Source organism: Chrysochloris asiatica, unplaced genomic scaffold, assembly GCF_000296735.1.
Source record: "Chrysochloris asiatica unplaced genomic scaffold, ChrAsi1.0 scaffold00071, whole genome shotgun sequence".
In the NCBI taxonomy this organism is placed as follows: domain Eukaryota; kingdom Metazoa; phylum Chordata; class Mammalia; order Afrosoricida; family Chrysochloridae; genus Chrysochloris; species Chrysochloris asiatica.
Window position 1 is genome coordinate 11,791,785 of NW_006408589.1, and position 16,552 is coordinate 11,808,336.

Consider the following 16,552-nt stretch of genomic DNA (forward strand, 5'->3'; position numbering starts at 1 on the left):
CATCAGCAAATGAAGGTCCTGAGGGCTTTACTCAAATAGTAATGAAAGAAGGAGTCCAAGGTGCACTGAGGGAATTGGCAAAGAACAAGGCACCAGGAACTGGTGGAATACAAATTGAAATCTTTCGAGAAGGTGAGGTGGCACTGGAGGCACTCACTCATCTATGCCAAGGAATTTGGAAGACAACTATCTGGCCGACTAATTGGAAGGAATCCATATTTGTGCCCATTCCAAAGAGAGGAGACCCAAAGGAATGCAAAAATCATCGGACAACATCTTTGAAGTCTCATGTGAGTAAAGCTTTACTAAAGGCAATACAGAAACAGCTGCAAGCATACATTGACAGAGAACTTCCAGAGGTTCAAGCTGGATTCAGAAGAGGATGTGGAATAAGGGATATCTTTGCTGATGTCCAGTGGATCAGCTTTTGGCTGAAAGCAGAGAATACCAGAAAGATGTTTAACTATGCTTTATTGACTATGCAAAGGCCTTCAATTGCATGGATCATGACAACCTCTGAAAAACATTGTGAGTTATGAGTGTTCCTGAACACTTAATTGTGCTCATGAGGAACCTGTACATAGACCAAGAGGCAGTTATTCGAACAGAGCATGGGAACAAGGAATGGCTTAAAATTCGGAAAGGTGTGTAACAGGGTTGTATTCTTTCACCATCTTATTCAACCTGTATGCTGAACAAATAATCCAACAAACTGAGTTATATAAAGAAAAACATGGCATGCAGATTGGAGGAAGACTCATTAATAACCTGCGATATGCAGATGATACAACCTTGCTTGCTGAAAGTGAAGAGGACTTAAAATACTGATGAAGATCAAAGACCATAACGTTTGGTATGGTCTCGATGTAAAAAAAAACAAACAGAATCCTCAACACTGGACCAATAAACAACATTCTTATCAATGGAGAAAAGATTGAAGTTGTCGAAGACTTTATTTTTCTTGGATCAACCATCAACATTCATGGAAGCAGCAGTCAAGAAATCAAATGACTTATTACATTAGGCAAATCTGCTGCACAAGACCTTTTTAAAGTGTTGAAGAGCACAGATGTCAGCTTGAGGACTAAGGTGTGCCTGACCCAAGCCATGGTATTTTCAAAAACCTCATATGCATGCGAAAGCTGGACAGTGAATAAGGAAGACTGTAGAAGAATTGATGCTTTTGAGTTATGGTGTTGGAGGAGAATATTGAAAGTGCCATGGGCTACCAAAAGAACAAACAGATCTGTTTTGGAAGAAGTGCAACCAGAGCACTCCTTGGAGGCCAGGATGGCCAAACTTCGTCTCTCATACTTTGGACATATTGTCAGGAGGGACCAGTCACTGGAGAAGGATATCATGTTTGGTAAGGTGGAGGGTCAGAGAAAAAGAGAAAGACCCCCAGCGAGATGGATTGGCAAAGTGGCAGCATCAATGGGCTCAAGCATGGCAATAATTATGAGGTTGTCCCAGGACTGAGCAGTGTTTCATTCTGTTGTACATAGGGCCATTGTGAGTCGGTCCCAACTCGATGGCACCTAACAATAACAATAACAACGTGCCAGGAGGAGAGCATAGTGGTGCTGTAGGATAAGCATTGGACTGCGAACCATAAGGTTGGCGGTTCGAGTCTACCACTGCTCACAGGACAAAAAGATGAGGCTTTCTGCTCCCTCAACGATTTGCAGCCTCGAAAACTCTATACTGGGTCACTATGAGTTGAAACGGATTCAGTGGCACTTAACAACAGTGTATCAGGAGAAGTCCTGGTGGCACAAACAGTTAAGTACTTGATTACTAACCAAAAAGTTGGCAGTTTGAACCCATCCAGTGGCAGCATGGGAAAAAGTTGTCAGTCTGTCTCTGTAAAGATAACAGCCAAGAAAACCCTATGGGCAGTTCTGCTCTGTCACAGGGAGTCACTCTGACTCAAAGACAGTTGTTGATGGCCCCCAACAACAGTGTGTCAGAATTCTCACCTTCCATGGGGGAAGCCCAGGTTTGACCCCAGCCATAGCTCCTCACAGGCAGCCCCTGCCCGTCTGTCCCTGGAGGCTTAGGTGTTGCTCTGACGCTAAAGAGGTTTCAGAGGAGCTTCCAAACTGACTTAGACTAGGAAAAAAGGCCTGGGAATCTACTTCCAAAAATCAGTCAGTGTAAATCCCATGGACCGCAGTGGCCCAATGTGCAACCCAGCACGGGAAGGGCACAGGACTGGTGGGTATTTTTTTTCGTTGTGTATGAGTCATCATGAGGAGTCAGGGTCTGACTGGAGAGGCATCTAACAACAGTATGCCAGGCACTGTTCTAACAGCTCTCCTCAGAATCTCTGCTAATTCTCAGAGTCCCCTTTCAGGTGGTTTTGTGGCACTATAGGATCAGCACTGGACCACAAAGTTGATTTAAATTGCAAGGTCAGTGGTTCAAAGTCACCAGCTGCTCCTTAGAAACCAAAGACAGAATTGCTATGAGTTGAAATCAGCTCAACAGCCCTTAACAACAACAACAACATCGCTAGGAGACCCATTTTACAGATAAAGAAACACAAACTCAGAGAGGTCAAGTAACATGTCTAAGATCACACAGTTATTAGTTGGTAGAGCCAGGCTGTGTATGTTTGTTGCCCACCCACACTGTTTCTGTGTTGTCCTTAGCCTCTGGTGGAAACTCTGGCTACCAATGGAGGGGGCTCCAAGGAAGTGGTGACCTTCCCTCTCCCTCTCCCTTCAGCAGGTCCAGGAGTTCTTTGTGGGACACGTGTCAACACCACACAGCTTGAAAAGAGAATGGGGAACATCCACTCACAGAGATGTGTGTGGATTTTCATGTGAGACAGATGTGTTTCGGGTACTTGTGCTGGGACTGAAACGGAGCATTTAAATGCAGGTCAGCACAAACGTTGACCCTCTAGAAGCGCTCCAGCAGTTCTAACGCTGGCAGGGCAAGAGTACAGTCTTCTGAAAGCGTCCCTCTGGGGGCCTGGGCTGCAGCTACAGGCAACTTTGGAGTTGAAGTCTTCATGAAGGGCTTCCTACAAAGAGAGTGTCTTCCCACAAGGGCATCTGCATCTCTGAAGTGACACCTTTGATTTGCAGCTTCTGAGCTTCAAGGCCAGGCCGCATGGGACATTCTGCACTTTAAGCAGTTCCCTCGCATCCCATTCTCTCTGCAGTGCCAAATGGAGCCCTGTGGGGAGTCCTGGGGGCTTCCTGTTGTACAGATGATGCTTCCTGAGTGGCTACCGGAGCCCCCAGGTGGCACAAAATGTTAAGGGCTAGGCTGCTAATGCAAAGGTAGGAGATTCAAATCTACACCAAGGCACCTCAGAAGAAAGGCCTGATAATCTACTTCTGAAAATTCAACTACTGAAAACCCGGGGAGCACAGTTCTACTCTGACATACATGGGGTCACCATGAGTCAGAGTTGACACAATGGCATCTTGGCAGCTAACAAAGAAAACAACTGGAGCCAGGCAGAGTTCTCGGACTACAGTGAGCAACACAGATATGGTCCTGCTGCAATGAACCCTGCTGAGGACTGTGAAGGAAATGCACCGAAAGCTTTGGGAACCTGCGTGAGTGTGGGAAAGGGATGCCTGAGCTGAGAAGGAGCATCTGTAGACATCCCCTAGGCAGTGAGGGGGAAGAGGACCAGCATGTGCTAAGACCTAGACCCCAGAGGGATGGCAGCCACTCAAGGGTGTTGGAACTATAGGCATCAAGGGGAAGTTTGATGAACAGTGAATCCAGAGACTGAGGCAGGTGCAAAGCTCAGAAGACCTTGTAGGGTTTGGGCAGGAGTCAATTGACTTTCTGTAACAAGCCATAGACTCCACAGAAGGAATTTAAAGGGAAGAGCTGCTCTTCCAGTTAGTGTTGGCACCAGCAGAGATGGCCAGGCACCTGGGAACTGGCTCTGTGACTTCAGAGGCTTCCAAGCAGCTTTGTGACATTGCTCACCCTCCTGGACCCTAAGCCTCCCTACCTCAGATGGGAAAGCTGTCTGAATCTAGTGGTCATTTCTGCACTTGTCCAGCTGGTTAGCAAATACATGCATCTGTGGAGTCTCAGAGAGGTTAATGCACTCAGTGCTAACTGAAAGGCTGGAAGCTGGAGTCTACCAGAAGAATCTGGAAATCTACTTGCAAACACTCAACCACTGAAAACTCATGGAACACAGTTCTACTCTGACAAACATGGGGTTGCCACAAATCGGAACTGGCTCGAAGACAACTGATTTGTTTTGTGTTTTGGTTTTATACAGCACACTTACCTGTCTAGCTTAGAGCATTCCTTGGGAACACCTTAGGTGATTGCCTTTAATCCAGGAGTCCTGGTCAGATGCTGTGGGTTAATGCACTGAACTGCAAAGTCGGTTTGAACTGTAAGGCCGACGGTTCAAGCTCACCAGCCACTCCTTGAAAACCCTATACAGGGTCGCTATGGGTCAGAACCAACTCAGTGACACTCAACAACAATGACAGACAACCTTTCTGTGAAGTCATTTATTCTTTCAACAGATACTAGAGCCTTTAGTATGAACAGCACAGTCTATTATGTACTGGGAATACAGCTGTGAACAAAACGGGCCAAGAGCTTTGTGTTCATGGAGCTCATATTCTGGCATCAGGGAGAAAATAAATTATATAGTAAAGTACAAAGATAGCCTTTCAGGACTGCAGTGGCTAACGTGAAAATAAGGAGCTTGAAGTGGACAGGTGAAATAGCATGCAGTTGGCTTCTCAGGCTCCAGAGCTCCACAGAACTGAGTTTAAATCCTGGCTCTTCTGTGAGACTCAGTGTTCTCATCTGCAAAATGGACAGACTAGCTGGCAAAACACCACCACACACACACAAGTCCTAAAGGGAGTCCTGGTGTGACATTGTAGGACAAGCACTGGACTGCTAATCATAAGGTCGGCAGTTCAAAACCCACCAGCCGCTCCGCAGAAACCCTATATAGGGTGGCTTCTAAGTTGGAACTGATTCAACAGCACTTAACAGCAATAACAACAAAGTCCTAAAGAACTGAATGAGATGACAGACCAGAACGTCTCCATCCCTAAAGCTCAGATCATGCTCCTGAGTCTTGTTGTCTTGTTTTATTACTCTCCTTGACATTGTTGTCCTTGTCATTTTATCAGGGAGTTTAGGTAATTTGCCTCCAACACACAGCAAGTTCAACCTACAGGCCACTCTTAAGGTGCTTGTCACAGGGCCTGTCAATATCACCAGAGTGAGTCTGAGGGACGGGATATGTAGTTCTGGCTCTCTTCTTCCATGCCTCAACTTTGCTCCATCATTGTAGCAAACAAATGAGCGTGGCGGCCAGGAGGTTGAACAGTCACTGTCAGAAAGGGGGTCAGACTCCTTCCAGGCCTTTGTCTTGGGGTTCATTAGTCTTCTCTGAGGAGGTATGCTCTCTGGTCTGGCACCTCCCCACCTACCCTGTTCATTCATCCAACTTCCTCACATACCACACTGTCCTGTCAGACACCTGCTAGGGCCCTGCACTAAGCTCCCTGCCCACCTTCAGCTTATCCAGAGCCCAGAACACACACACACACACACCTCCCAGGAAGTCCACGGCATCCTCCCCACCACACTTTGGCCACACACCACAAAATGGGAATGATCTTTCAGTCTGTCACTCAGTGGAGCTCAGAAGACGCCCCCCTTCCACAGGAAGTCCTGCAGCTCCCCTCCCGAACCTGTCTGCCATCACTGTTTTCCCACTGACTCCAGAGCACAGTGTGATCTGCTGTTTTCTTCTGTTCTCCTCCAGCCCCTGACTTCTCTCCCTGCCTCAGAACCCCAGTTTAGCACCCAACTCCTGCTCCATCTGAGGCATCCGCCTTTGTGCCCATCATCTCATCTTAAGTAAATTAAAACACACAAAAAAAAATTGTCATCAAGTCAGCTCAACTCTTGGCTGGTGTAAAAGTTAATGCACTTGGCTGGTAGCTTAAAAACTGGAGGTTCAAGTCCACCCAGAGAAGCCTCAGGAGACAGGCCTACAGTTCTAGTTCCAAACATCAGCCATTGACCAGAGGGCATGGGGGAAGGTAGAATGTCCACTGAGTAGTATCCAATCTGTCTGGGTGGGGCTAATGAAAGGAGATGAGGATAGGTCTCTTGTGATACAATAGTGAAAATTGTTATCAGGACTGATTGTGAGGGTTGGAAATGGAAATGTAGACGTTTTGTAGCAAGAAGGGGAGTGATTAACTTTTCAGTCTAAGAGCAGAGGTTCCTAGGACTATCAAGGGAGAAGAGTGGAGGGCGGGACCCTACCCAGAGAAACAGTGACAGCAGAGATGATGATGTGGAGAGATGGAATGGCTGGGGAATCTAGACCCAGAGAGGAAGAGAGGCTGTGTGCTGAAAACTAGGTGGAAGGCTTGTTGCAGGTTGGTTGATGATGCATGGAGGGGATTGTAACCATGGCAATGAAATGATATACAATAGGATGAATGTAAAGCTAATGTTCTCCCATGTAAACTATCACATAATTCACAATAAAACATTTTTTTTTTTAAATCAGCCATTGAAAACACTAAGGAGGATGAGGGTGGTTGCACAACTTGAACGTAACCACTGTCAGTAAATGGTACATGTAGAGACTGTTGAGTTGGTGTTTGTTTTGCTGTGTATATATAGAAAAACCAAACCATCCTTCCTACTCTACAAGCGGGTTTTGTTTTGATTTATGTATCTGTATATATTCTGTCTCTGTCCTTTTGTCTTTATCTCTCTCACACACACATTAGATTGTTAAGCCTCAGAAAGCATCATTGCTACTGTCCTCTTCACCAACACATACAGCACTGAAGTTGTTTCATAAGCATTTGTTCCTGAACAAATGAATGCACTTCGCTTAGCTCATCTTCTTGAGGGCAAGAGCTAAGTGAATGCATGGCTAAATTTCAGACCAGATCACCATACTTCCTAAAGGCAGAAATGGGGGGTCTTCCTTCAGCAGCATCTAACACAGCCCTTGGCATGGAATAGGTACACACACACACACAAAAAAAAAAAAGATTGAGATGTCACAAAGACATTAACCCAATATGTCACAGCCACCCGAGTCCATATAGGATCCTGCTCAGTGTTCTGTGCCAGGAAGGCCCCTAGGGGCTAGCCATAGGAATAGAGTTGCTAGGCCGTAATTTAAGGTAATATGCATTCCAATAGGTCCTTAAAGGTAAGCCTAATTTAGTTCTGGAGCCCTGGTGTAGTGCTGTGGGTTAATGCACTGGACTGTAAGGTTGGCAGTTCAAATTCACCAGCCACTCCTCAGAAAGCCTATATAGGGTTGTTGTGAGTCAGAACCGACTCGACAGCACTTAACAATAACAGTTTGGTTATTAGCAAGCTTGCAACATATCCTATTTTAACCCGTGTTTGTTCCATTCAGTCATTTTTTTGTGTATGAGTCTGCTGAACACTCAGCTATGTTAGCACCTTCCTATTCAAAATGTGGTCCATAGACCAGCAGCCCCCACCATCCAACCCCCACCCCAGACCTACTGGATCCAAATCTGCATATTTGCCAGCTCCGGGGTGATTTGTGTTCTCCTTATCGTTTTTGTTAACACGGGGTTTCAAAAAGAGACCTAGACTCTGCCCTCTGGGAGCTTAAGGCAGACACTAGACAAATGACCAGCAGTCACTGGCTGCTGACTGTTAAAATAAAAGAGAGGGGGGGCTTACGCAACACATCAGAGCAGGTCTTGTAAGCCACTGTGATCAGCAAGGGGCTGGATAAACGGATTTGGCTCCTCCTTGTTGGTAATTATGCACTTGGCCACTCCATAGTTCATGATTGAATGACACCTCCTCTTTTGTCTAAAGTTGTGCTCACACCTCCAAAGAGGTTGTCTCATCTCAGCCTCTGCCTGTCAGGGGAAGTCTCTATCTGTTGGGTGTATCCATACCTGAGCCCCCACCCCCTATTCTTCCTGTCATGGGGGTCCTCTTGTGGGAACAGGAGTACAGTGCTCCTATTTCCTTAGCTTCTAGATGCACATCAGAGCTACTCCACTGTTGAATTAAGGTTCTCAAGACCACTCATGGCTCAGCTCTCACACTGCCCTTTGCTAGAGTCCACATGGAATAGTGGTAAGGGGTCCCTTGGGGTCAGAGACCTGGATTCAAGTCCTGGCTCAACTACCTGCTCAGTGAGTGACCTTGGACATGTATCTTAACATCTCTGCACTTTTGTTGCCTCCACTGTAAATTGTGCTGCAGGATAAACCCTGGTCAGTGGTTCAAATCACAAGGTCAGTGGTTCAAACCCACCAGCCACTCCTTGGAATCCCTAAGCAGGGTTGTTATGAGTCAGAATTAACTTGACAGCATTTAGCAACAGCATGTTATTGTGAGGGCCTGGCACAAAATGGATACTTCATTCAACCAATATTTATTGAACACCTACTATGTGCCCTCCCTCTACACAGTTTTAAGGAGATCTCACAAAACGCAATTTTAGACAGGAGCCCTGCCAACATGGAATTTATTAGTCTGGTGGAGAAAAGGGCATCAGTAGAATAAGTATATAAATAAACATTAAATGACAAATGCAATATGTGCTGTGGAGGGAAAATAAAAGGAGAGAGCACAATAGGAAACTGACCTAGTATGAAAATTCAGAGATTTTTCTAAGAATGTGACAATTTGTGTAGTGCCTTTTTTCCCAGGTTTCACTCTGCACCTCTCTTTCAGGTACCTGGAAGGAAACCACTTAGCAGCCGTGCCCAGGGAGCTGTCAGCCCTCCGACACCTGGCATTAATGTAAGGAGCCCGGCAGAGCTCAGAAACTGAGATGGAAGACAAGAGAGAATAGTGCCAGGAGCTGATGAGTGCTTTAGCAGCCTGTCCCTGGGTGGATCAGGAAGAGGCAGCAGGGAGGAATGTGTTAGCCTCATGTCCAGGCCTTACCCAGAGATGCCAACATTCAGAGACATCCAGCAGCCTGATATCACTGACCCTTTGAATCACCTTCTTACTTGACTTTAGAGAACGTGGGTTAGCCTCTAACCTTCTGGACTCCAAACTGAATTCCAGTATCTGGCAAGTTGTGACCTCTCCTAGGATATTTCATTGTCCTTCCTCTCTACTTCCCCTGAGAATATTTCAAGTAGTTGGTTCAAATAGAAGTTCCTTCAGTCTATAGCTAATACTGCCTGTGAGACTGCCAAGACCCAGGGAAACCTCCAAATGAGGAGCTGGCTTGCCGGATGAGGGCAGGACCTAGAACGCCAAGCAATCTGCAGGGTTTGTCCAACAGCCTCACTGCCTTGCCAAGGCGGGACCCCCATGAGGGGGCAAAGTAATTCCTTGGGCAAATGGTAAAGGAAAAATGTTCCTGTCTGTGTAGTGGGAGCAGGTTCACAAAAGGAAAAATGCGAGTTCTTTCAGAATGAAACAGTATCACCCTTGGGAAAGTGGGAACCTACTGAGGGAAGGTGGGAGAAAGCTCCTGTTATCTCACTAGGCCTGGCTTTCTAGCTACCCCCAAACCAAGCCTCTAGATCAACATGTCTCGGCAGCAGCATTGTTGATATTTGAGGCCAGATAATCCTTTGTTGTGGGTCCTATGCTGTGCATTATGGGATGTTTAGCAGCACCCCTGACCTCTACCCACTAGGTGTCAGCAGTGCCCCCCTCCCCAGGTAGTGGCAATCAAAGTTGTCTGCAGACACTGGAAAATGTTCCCTGGAGGGCAAAACTGCCCCCTTGAAGAACCATTGCTCTAGATCCATGTACATCTGCTGATTATAGAGATTGCATCAACAGTTATTTTTAAAAGAATATTGATGCTTAGGACCACCTCAGATCAATTAAGTCAGATGTTTGGGGGTAGAGCCCAGAATTTTTATACAACTTCCCCCAAGCGATTCTAAGGTGCAGCTAAGGTTGAAAAGCACTGCTCTGGATCTGGATATTTATCCCTAAGCGAAAACTAGAGCATGTAGTTGGAAAAAAAAAACAAAAACCCTACACCCCCACCCACCATATCCCCCCTAAGAAGGAATGTGATTAGAAAGAATCAGTGGATGCCAGAAGAGAGGGAGGATAGAGCGACTGTGAAAGGAAGAATTAACCAAGGAAAAAAAAATACTAAAACAAGGCGAGATTATTGTAATGTTAAGGAGCTCGGGTAATGTAGTGGTTATGAATCGGGCTGCAAATCTTAAGGTCAGCAGTTCGAAACTACCAGCTGCTCCATGGGAGAAAGCTGAGGCTTTCTGCTCCCGTAAAGATTTACAGCCTTGGAAACCCTGTACAGGGTCGCTATAGGTCAGAACCGACTAGACGGCACTTAACAACAACAACATTGTAATGTTATGTTTTGCTGGTAGATGACTCAGCATGTAATCAAATGGTTGAATGGATAAAATGATAGATAAATGAATGAACGAATGAACGAACGGCCATTGCTTGAATTATGGATGAATAAGTGCTCAGTGGGAAAATGAAATGGACAGTTGGATGAATGGGTAGGTGGACAAATAGATGGGTGGGTAGGTGGGTGGGTGGATATATGGATGGATCAATGGATTGATGGAAGAGTGGATGAATAAATGAGTGGGCAGATGGATAAATGGGTGAGTGAAGAGATGAATGAACAATGGATGCATGGGTGGATGGAAGGATGGGTGACAGGTATGTGTGATACTTGAGAATGACCCTTTCAGATGCAACAAATGCAGCATTTTCGGTGACCCTTCCATTTTGCTTTTCCTAGTGACCTGAGTAACAACAGCATCGGCATGCTGACCAATTACACCTTCAGTAATATGTCACACCTCTCGACTCTGTGAGTATTTGACCTGTGACTGTTCTTCCCCTTGGTCCCCTCAGGCCTAGGTTCTCTGCTCTAGTGAGCTTCAAGACTGGTTATCCCAGTGTAGGATTAACTGTAATCATCAGAAGGAAAATAAAGTAGGTCGGGACTCCACTGTCTGGGCAGTTAGAGAGAAGCTGGAACCTAATTACTCCTGAAGAAAACTCTTGTCGGGATGCCCTCTGTAATTTGTGAATTTTCTTTCCCAGTGGAGGGTTTCCCTACATAATTATATTTTGCTCAGACCCATTTCTTTCCAATTAGCTTTGCACGTTGTGAGCACTCTCCATTTAACCAAAAAGGGGAGTGATGGAGAAGCCAGTTAGCCTGCCAGAACATGGGAGAAAACTGGGAAAATGAAGTCAGTGAGCTTGCTGGGTGGTGGGAGGGATTTGTCTTCCCTCTATGGTTAGGATATTTTGGTCAGTGTATTAAAACTGGGATAAGCAAGAAGCCATTTGCTGTGCCATATCCACAGTGTGGACAGTGCATGAGTAGCTAAGAGTAAGAACCATCACCAAAGCACTGTCTCCTTTTCCACAGGATCCTGAGCTACAACCGGCTGAGGTGCATCCCCATCCATGCCTTCAATGGGCTGCGGTCTCTCCGTGTGCTGTGAGTAGCCCAGAGTCCTGCGTCTTCACTTATACTTGATTGGGTAACAACTGGAGGTGCACACTCATACCTTCACTTCTCCACACAGCACCTGTAGTTGCTCAAGGGGATAGAGAGAACTTTTGCTTGGGAGTCAACTAGACCTGGCATACAGCCCACTACCATCTGTGGAATCCTGAGCAAATTATTTTACCCTTCTGTTCTGTGAAATGGGATCAATAGCACCTCCTTTGTGAAGATTAAGGAGCACTTTTGGCTCCCTGGGATAGGCATTGGGCTGCTAACCAAAATGGGTGGCTGTTCAAAACCACCAGCTGCTCTTCGGGAAAAAGATGAGGCTGTCTCCTCCCATGAAAATTTAGAGTCTGGGAAACCCTGTATACAGTCACTATGAGTCAGAATCAACTTGATTAGGTTTTGTGAGCATTTTTTGTTGTTAAGTGCCATCAAGTCAGTTCAGACTCACAGTGACCCCATATAGGATTTCTGAGGAGCAGCTGGTGGGTTTGAACTGCCAGACTAGACTTGAGGTTAGCAGTGCCATGCCAGGACTCCTTTGTGAGGATTAGGACATGCAGTTTTCTTGCAGTGACCCTGATGTGTGATATTGGAGGATCATCAGGTTCACAGTTGGTTCCTCCCTCCACAAGGAACCAAAACTCATACATCAGTGATGGCAAACTGGAAGCCCAGGAGTCCATTTCAGCTCACAGCATGCAATTTAGGAATCCAAAAGTTGGCTCATTCAATGCCTTAAAAAAAAAAAAAGAATTAATGACTTATCAGTATTGAACCATCGGGAAGTATCTCATAAAAATCCCAATTTCCACAATCTCTTGGAAAATAAAGAGACCTGGTCATACCAGGAACCCCTGAATGGCAGCCATAGAGGGCTGTTGAGTTTCCCTGGACAGGGTCTCACAGTCTGCAGCCCCCTCATCACCTTACCTGCCTGCCCTTATCCTACGCATGGGTGAGAGAGAGCTGACTGAGGAGATGAGCCCCAATGAAAGGCTGCCTAGTCCTAGGGCATACCTCTTTCCAAGCTCGGTTCTGCACGTTCCTAAATGTGGGAGTCTTCCCATATGCCAAAGCAGATAATAATAGTCATTGCCCTCACAAAGGGCACTCTCACAAAAACAAAATGCAGTACTCTGTAAAAGTATTTAGCACATGCTCTGGTGCACTGTAAACTCTCACACACTGTGAAAATGTCAATACTACCAAAAGCAGTCTTTGGCGTATGCCATTGTTTGCAACCCCTAGAACGTGCCAGCATTCTCCCTACTTCCTCCCTGTGTGGTTATTGTTATTTGGTGTTGTCATGTCGGTTCAAACTGAGAGCAGCCGTGTACACCACATATAATGTGATCTTGCTTCAAATTCTAACAACATTCTTCAGTGAGATGGAAAAACTAATCATCAATTTTGCATGGAAAAGAAAGAGGCCCCAGATAAGCAAGCACTACTAAAGAAGAGGCACACTAAAGAATAGGAAGCCTCTCATTCCCCTATCTCAGAACCTACTACACAACCACAGTAGTTCAAGTAACCTGGTCCTGGTATAATGACATACACACAGACCACTGGATCAGAGGTGAGGACCCAAGAGTCAATCCATCCACCTTTGGATAGCTGATCTTCAACAAAGGGTCAAAGTCCATTCAATGGAAAGGAAAGTCTCTTTAATAGATGGTGCTGGCAAAACTGACTGTCCATTCACAGAAAAATGAAATAAGGTCTATAACTCAAAAAGGATCAAAAACCTAAATGTTAAACCTAAAGCTACAAAGGTTATGGAAGGAAGAAAAAAAAGAGACACAGGGAAAATGCTAGGGGCCCTAACATACAGCATAAATAGTATATTAAACATAGCTAAAAATGCACAGGCAACAGAGGATAAATTAGATAGTTGGGCTCTCCTAAACTTAAGCAATTTATGTTCATCCAAAGACTTCACCAAAAATGTAAAAAGAGACTAGGAGACAATTTCAGTTACAACATAGCCAACAAGGGTCTAATCTCGAAAATCTATAGAAAAGCTTAAGACTTCAATAAAAAGACAAAACAACTTAAAAATCTGAACAGACACTTCACCAAAGAAGACATTCAGGGAGCTAACCAACTCATGAAAACATGTTCAGGATCATTAGCCCTTAGAGATGTAAGAATCCCATTAATAAAAACAACAACAACAAAGAACAACTATCAGCAAGGCTGTGGGAAGATTCGAACCCTTAGACACTGCTGGTGGGTTTGCAAAATTATATAAACCACTCTATGGCATTTCCTTAAAAAGCTAGAAATGGACATAGCAAAAGATCCAGTAAAGCAGAGGTCCAGCAACAAAAGAAGACCCTCAACAAGATGGATTAGCATGGAGGCTACAACGATGGGTTCAGACACATTAACAGTTGTGAGGATGACACAGTATCAGGCAGTGCTTCAGTGTTTCGTTTTGTAGTACACAGGCTTGCTATCACTTAGAACTGACTTGACAACACCTAATAACAACAGCCATGTAGGGAGGGAAATAGGGAGAATGCTGGCACGCTCTAGGGATTGCAACCAACAACATAGGCCGGTCTGTAGATGAACTATTGATTGAAAAACTAGTTTGCTACGTGAACCTTCACACATGTAGTGTGTTTTTTTAAGTATATATTGTTATCACCATGCTTGGAGTCCCTGGGTGGTACAAGCAAGTTGATGCACTCAGCTGCTCACCAAAATACTGGCAGTTTGAGTCTGCCCAGAGGAACCTCCAAAGAAAGGCCTGTTGGTCTACCTCCAAACACTCAGCCATCAAAAACCCCTCGGAGCACAGTGCTACTCTGACACACATGGCGTCACCATGAATTGGAGTCAACTTAAGAGTTGTTGTTGTTGTTGTTACTGTTCTCAGATCACAGTTTACAAGAACAGACATAGCACTCCACAACCCCCAACTCAAGGTCCAGTTGTCCCCTGATTTTTATTCCTGTCCATCTGGCACCCATTGTGTTGGTGAAGGAAGATCCTTTGAGTGATGTTCACATGAGAAGGGAAAAGCCAGATTCTCCATCTATCACCTTCTTGCCCATTGTTACTAGAATAGTGAGAACTGTAATTCTGTGGGACTTTTCACGGCCGTTTAATCTTTACTGTATTGGTGAGAAGATTATGCCCATTTTAAAGTTGGGAAAACTGAGGTCCAGATTGGGGAAGTAATTGGCCCAAGGTCCAGTAGCCAGGAAGTTGCAAACTCTAGCTTCCTAACCCGGTGCCCTAGGACCCGTATCAGGACCCCATGGCAATAGGCAAACAGCACCTAGTGAGCTGGTCCATCCCGGAGCTTCCAGACTGATGTGATTTATCGAGGCCCACAAAACTCCGGTGTCAGCGACAACTCCCGCCACATGTCATCTGTGCTGTTATTAAAAATCAATTCTCCCGGGGCAAAGAAAAGTGCCCACACTGACAGCGTGCAATCTGTTCTTGTCACTTATTTATTATCCACCTTCTCTTGGGAATTTGAGGATGTAAACATCAGCAAAACCATCTCCCTGTTTCCAGTTGATTACAAAGGGAGATGGACACCTCCCATTGGGTCACTTTGTCCCCCTCAATCCCGATCTATTGTCTTCCATTCCAGTCTACTAGTGCTGTGCAAGGGTTTACTGCCAAGGGGTTAAAAATACATAAAAGAAAGACAGGTGCTATTAAGTCAATTCCTACTCCTGGTGTGTATCAGTCAGAGTAGAATGGTGTGCCATGGGGTTTGTCAGTAACTGAATTTTCAAAAGTAGATGGCCAGGACTTTCTTCTGGGGCACCTCTGGGACAACTCCAACTGCTAACCTTTCAGTTGGAAGCCCAGCACTTAGCCATTTGTATCACTCAGAGAATCCGCCAGTCGAGGGGACCTGCCAATTTTAATGGGACTTCTGCATATATTCACTAGGAAAGTAGCTCTGGTTGGAACAACTCAACAGGTCAGCAGGAGAAAGATAGAATGTCTGCCTATCCATCAGTCTGTCTGTCAGGGGAGTGAGGTGAACATCCTCAGCCTATCTCGAGTTTTCTCCTTCCTCAACACTTTATTTGTTCTCCTCCGGCACAACTGTTATCATTAGTTCATCAAGAGTACTTGTGAATACACGATACTTGTTGTACTTGCTTCTTGAGTTAACAAACTGGATTGACAAGGTGCTGTGACAATGAACGCAGCATAGCAATGATGGTGGGGATGGCTCAGGACGGGTCAGTGTTTTATCCTGTGTGCGTAGCATCACTCTAAGTAGGGATCATTTCCATGGCACCTAACAACAACCACAGGTTTTTAACACCATTATTTTAGATTCATGGAATCTCATGGATTTAAAAAGGAATCTTAGAGCCGCTCAATCTAACCATCTGCCTCAATGGGGAGCAACCATTTTCTGCAAAAAGGCCAATTCTGGAAAAATAAAGCTGTTTATGGGCTATCTTTCTTTTATGATATTTGGATGCTTTCTCCCAATAATTGCACACCGAGGAATTTCTGTTAAAGAATAATCCAGAATAAGGGAAAGATTTGGTGCATTAAGAGCTTTGTTGCAGTTTTATTTTTACCTTAGATTTCAAATAGAACCTCCAGGTGCCACTGTGTGAAAATATTTGAGGAAACATGATACAAACACAAAAACATGATACAAGCCAATGAAGTACAATTATTACCAAGTGATAAAGATAAAAACCAGACAACACCATGTAACAGTATTCACCACATAGCATCAAGTAGAAAAATAAACCAAGACTGTATATACTTGTATATTACAGTTATAACTGGTAAGAAAGGCTATAGGAAACATTGAAAAACCATTGATACCTAATAAAGTTATCTTTGTTATAAATTAGGTCAAAGCTAAAGATTAACAAGGTACAGTAATGTATTTATAACTTAGGGGTTAGGCAAAACTGTGTTTTGCAGTATCTGCAACTACGTGTGTGGTCATTTGCACGTTCTTACTACACTCTGGTGCAAATGATCACAAATAGTTGCAGATACTACAAAACACAGGTTTTGCCTAGTATGCTCTGGTAAGGAGCTCTGGTAACGTAGTGGTTA

The 16,552-nt window shown here is 44.9% G+C and overlaps 1 protein-coding gene across 1 annotated transcript in view; it reads left to right on the plus strand.

The window, feature by feature from the left end:
* SLIT3 (slit homolog 3 (Drosophila)) overlaps nucleotides 1-16,552 on the plus strand; it is a 939,392-nt gene that overhangs the window by 840,679 nt on the left and 82,161 nt on the right. The window contains exons 21-23 of the mRNA XM_006864834.1: nucleotides 8,725-8,793; nucleotides 10,751-10,822; nucleotides 11,393-11,464. Coding sequence (XP_006864896.1) covers nucleotides 8,725-8,793; nucleotides 10,751-10,822; nucleotides 11,393-11,464 — 213 coding nt within the window. The remainder of the gene's footprint in view (nucleotides 1-8,724; nucleotides 8,794-10,750; nucleotides 10,823-11,392; nucleotides 11,465-16,552) is intronic.